At 38.6% G+C, this 4,425-nt stretch overlaps 1 protein-coding gene across 1 annotated transcript; it reads left to right on the top strand.

The window, feature by feature from the left end:
• Positions 1 to 210: 210 nt before the first annotated feature.
• Positions 211 to 3,696, top strand: LOC311291841 (uncharacterized protein). Its single transcript, XM_084411147.1, has 4 exons — positions 211 to 655; positions 778 to 931; positions 2,394 to 2,566; positions 2,654 to 3,696. Exons 1-4 carry the CDS (start codon positions 506 to 508, stop codon positions 3,026 to 3,028), a joined length of 852 nt encoding a protein of 283 aa, XP_084267273.1. The 5' UTR covers positions 211 to 505; the 3' UTR covers positions 3,029 to 3,696.
• Positions 3,697 to 4,425: the final 729 nt, after the last annotated feature.

Raw genomic sequence — 4,425 nt, 5'->3', positions numbered from 1 at the left:
ACGTGAACATAAAATAAACTTATGAAAACAATTAAAAAATGTTTAAAGCTTTTTAAATTTATGTAACAGCTCACATGTTATCTTTTTTGTTTTCTTTTTGTTCGTTGAATTGCATTCTCTGAACTGTTAAATCATGCATAAAAACTATTTGCATTATGTGCATTTTCTAAATGTGCACGAATTTCATACAGGCAAAACTAAAGTCAACTCTCACATCATACGTCATCATGTCGCCTACCGGCGCCATTTTGGCTCAAACAAACTCTGCATTTCACTTACTAGTATAATATTTTCGTTTTAAGCAATCGTATTTTCTACTCAATGCATTAAAGAGACCGCCCGTAAAGTCATTGCTTACGTCTGCTAAAAGAACTGCTATCTCTTTTTCTGACGTCTAACGTATATTTAATAATACACCTGCTAAGTCCTCTGCTAGCAAACCGCTACGTGTCATTGTTGTTTTGGCCAGATGGTAAGTTAAAACATTTGGCGAACATAAATAAAAATGGGTGGATGCTCCGCTCCAAACTGCTCGAACTCTACAACTATTGGAAAGCAGCTCTTTCGCTTTCCGAAAGACCCCGTGCGCATGAGAAAGTGGCTTGTAAACTGTCGGCGTGATTTTGTACCAACTCCCTGCTCCAGACTGTGCCAGGCAAGTGAAAAGCATGCGAGCATTCAATTCTGCAGAAGAAAACAATGAAGTCATTCTTCTGGCATCCTCTTGGTATAACTATATATCTATATTCTTGCCATAAAGTTTTATTTCCGTGACAGGACCACTTTGAGGAAAGCCAGTTTGAGGAGATCGCCAGATCACCAGCAGGGGGAAGGAAACTCAAACCAAACGCAATCCCCACACTGTTCAATGTACCCGACCCTCCCTCTCCTGTCACCCCTCAAGTAGCGTTACCTGTTAAAAATGAGCCAGGTAAAGTTTTTTTTTTGTATGGAGTCCCTGAAGGCACAATGTGATGGAAAAAAATAGCTATTAGATGGGAGGAAAAATTATGTTTCAATGCTATGCTATGCCACTTGTATTGCGTTTCCCAGAGAAACTTTGCATTCGCCCACAAAACGTTTGTGTTCTCTAGCAAAAGTCTTGCATTTCCCTGAGAAACTTTTGATCACAAAACATTTGCTTTTTTTTTTTGTAAAAGTATCGCTCGCAAAACTTTTGCGTTCTTTTGCATTATTAGTATTATTATTATATAGTATAGTATATTATTAGTAGTATTATTAGTATAATATAAGTATTACATTTCCCTGAGAAACTTTTTTTTTTTTGCAAAGTATTGCATTTCCCTAGAAATGTTGCAGTTGCCCACAAAACATTCTCTTGCAAAAGTATTGCGTTACCACAAGATACTTTGCATTTGCTTGTGAAACTTTTGTGTTCGCTAGCAAAGTATTACATTTGCCTGAGAAACTTGCCTTTTGTTTGCAAAACTTTTTCGTATTGTATATGTATATGATTATATCGCTAGAGCCCGAGAAACTTTGCATTCGTTCATGAAACATGTGTTCTCTCGCAAAAGTATTGTTTCCCCAAAAAACGTTGCAGTCTGACACAAAACTTTTGCATTCCTTCGCTCGAGTTAATTCGCGTTCCCCCGAGATACTTTGCATATAACTCGGAAAACTTTTACGTTTTCTACAATAGTAGCCTATTGCATTTCCCCAAAGAAAATTGGCATTCACTCACAAAACTTCTGCATTCTTTAGCAAAAGTATTGCGTTTCCTCTGATATACTTTGCTAGAGAACGCAAAACTTTTGCGATTTCTAGCAAAGTAGCCTATTACGTTTCCCTGAGAAACGTGGCTTTTGTTCGCAAAACTTTTGCGTTCTCTATCAAGTTTTGCAAAGTATTAAATTTCCCTGAGAAACTTGGCTTTTGTTCACAAAACATTTGCGTTCTCTAGCAAATGTATTACTTTTCCCCGAGAAACTTTGCATTTGCTCATAAAATCTTTGTTTTCTCTCGCAAAAGTATTGCGTTCCCAGAAAACCGTTGCGTTGATCTGCTAATCTGCATTCAAATAGTTGGTCCTCCCACTTCATATTATTTCCATTACAAAAAAGTTAAAAATGAACGCAAAATTTCTCGGGGAACGCAAACGTTTTTTGAAACCATTGAAATATATACATTTATATTTGAGCCATTTCCCTGAAATTTTTATTTAAAAAAAAAGAAAAAAAAAAAGTTAAAAGCACTACAAATGTATGTATTTGGAAACCTTCGGTGTGAACGCATCTGTAAGTAAATTAAAAATAATTTTGTCATTTTTTGGTATCTGTAAAACTTTATACAGCACAATAGTGATACATTTTTCAAAAAAAAAAACTTTTAGGTGCCTTTGTGTAAATGAATGTATTATGTTGTCACTGTAGTGGAAAAGGACTTGAACGTGGGGGATCACGGTTATGCCCGCCGACAGCCCCCTGTGGATTCAGAGGAGGATGGAGTTCAGGGGGCAGAGGAAGAGCGACCCTGTTCTCTCTGCCAGCATTATAAAAGCAAGCTAGAGCAGCAACAGCAGCACACAGTCAGACTACAGAGAGAGGTAACATTTATTCTTATGAATCATAAGACCGGATCATAATCGATTGAAAACACTGGTAACGTTTTGTCATTTCTATTTTTTACACAGGCAGAGGAGATGAAGAAACGTCTTTACAAACTGAGTAAAATAGAAAAGGGGCTGCAGGTGTTCCTGTTTGAGGATCAGATTCGCGCCCTAACATTAGCCAAGCGTTCTCGGAGGGCAGTGTGGTCCCATGACACTTTACTGACAGCCCGAAAAATCCGCTGTGCAGTGGGGGTTAAAGGATACGAGTACCTCAGGGAACTGGGCTACCCCCTGCCTTCTTACAGGACGCTGTGCAATCGCCTGGAGCCCAAAATGATGGTGACCACAAGTATGCAGGACGAACTGGCAGAGCTCGGCCTGGGCATCATAACAGCGTGTGACAGTCCAGAGGGCAACGTCACGAGCGATGAAGGACTGATTGGTGTCATGACCTGAAACGGCACTAATGCTTGACTGTTAAACCAGCCAAAGGCGAAGCAACGGCAGGACTCACAGATGATGTTTGTTTACTGGTTATTTTGGGTTGTGGTGGTTGTTGTTGCATTTTCAAACCATTTGCATAAATACCACAACAGTCTGGAGCTGATTCAATATTACACGTGTTCTTTTCTCTAAGAAAGAAATATTTCGGTCTTGCTGCATCTGTCTGTGTAGTTGCACTCCCTTGACGCAAATTTTGCACCTTTTATGCATATTGAGAAAATCCGTGTAAATTGTTGGTGGAATAATTTCAGCTGTTTACAGAAACATGAAATGTGCCCTGAAATCCAAATGTTATCACTCTGAACTTGATTTTTGCTGCTGAGACAAAGATATTGGAGAAGATCTGGGGAAATGTCAAAATTGACGATACGACTGTCAAAATATCTACTTTAAATTGGTATATTGGTAGCGGTGCTATGTGTAAATCTGGTATACGATGTGTAGTGAAGGAGTTTAGCCGCTAAAAAGATTGCACATGTTTATAGACCCACCGCACAAATCATGCAGCTGCCAAACTGAAAGTACTGTTCTGAATAATAAACTTCTGTCTGCAAACCAGAGTTTCTGGTTTTATCATATTCATTTAGTCAGAAACAGCTTTGTGATGGGTCACTTGTCCTGACAATAGATCAACTGTGTGTCTTAAAGCAGTGGTTCTCAACTCCAGTCCTCAGGACCCGCTGCTCTGCACATTTTGTATGTCTCTCTTATCTGACACACTCAGTTCAGTTCATGGAGTCTCTCCTAATGAGCTGATGATCTGATTCAGGTGTGTTAAATAAGGGAGACATACAAAATGTGCAGAGCAGTGGGTCCCGAGGACTGGAGTTGAGAACCACTGTCTTAAAGGGATAGTTCACCCACAAATCTATATTTTTGTATTTGCTCACCCTCATGTTTTTTCAAACCTGTGTGGACTTTCTTCTGCTGAACGCAAAAGAAGAAATGTTAAAGAATGTGGGTAACCAAACAGTTTTGGTTGCCATTGACATCCGTTTTATCACATTTCTCATTTTGTGTTCCATATTTTTTCGGTGGACTATCCCTTTAAGAAAGTGTCTTACTGAGAAATTCAGAGAGCACATTCTTAGGGATATTTGAGGAACATGTAGGGTTTAAAGCACTTTAAATAATACAACAGTGATAATTTTTTTTTTTGATATTTAGTACTAGGTGTTATAACAGTTGTTGTTTTTTGTTTGTGCTCATTTCTGTTCAAATATTTTAAACGTGTACTGAAGGTTGTTGCTCCATGGGTTAAAGCGTGTACTTTGTCCCAATCATTTCAAGGGTGAAACACTGCTGTTTGCCAAACTAAAATCAATTCCTCTGTCTATGAGATGGTGTAA

Source organism: Rutilus rutilus (assembly GCF_951802725.1).
Source record: "Rutilus rutilus genome assembly, chromosome: 6".
Lineage (NCBI taxonomy): Eukaryota > Metazoa > Chordata > Actinopteri > Cypriniformes > Leuciscidae > Rutilus > Rutilus rutilus.
This window is presented reverse-complemented; position numbering and strand designations above follow the sequence as displayed.

Coding starts and splice junctions, on each gene's coding strand:
- LOC311291841 (XM_084411147.1), top strand. CDS start 506: ATGGGTGGATGCTCCGCTCCAAACTGCTCGAACTCTACAACTATTGGA. Junction 932..2,393: donor ACCTGTTAAAAATGAGCCAG/GTAAAGTTTTTT, acceptor TTGTCACTGTAG/TGGAAAAGGACTTGAACGTG. Junction 2,567..2,653: donor CAGTCAGACTACAGAGAGAG/GTAACATTTATT, acceptor TTTTTTACACAG/GCAGAGGAGATGAAGAAACG.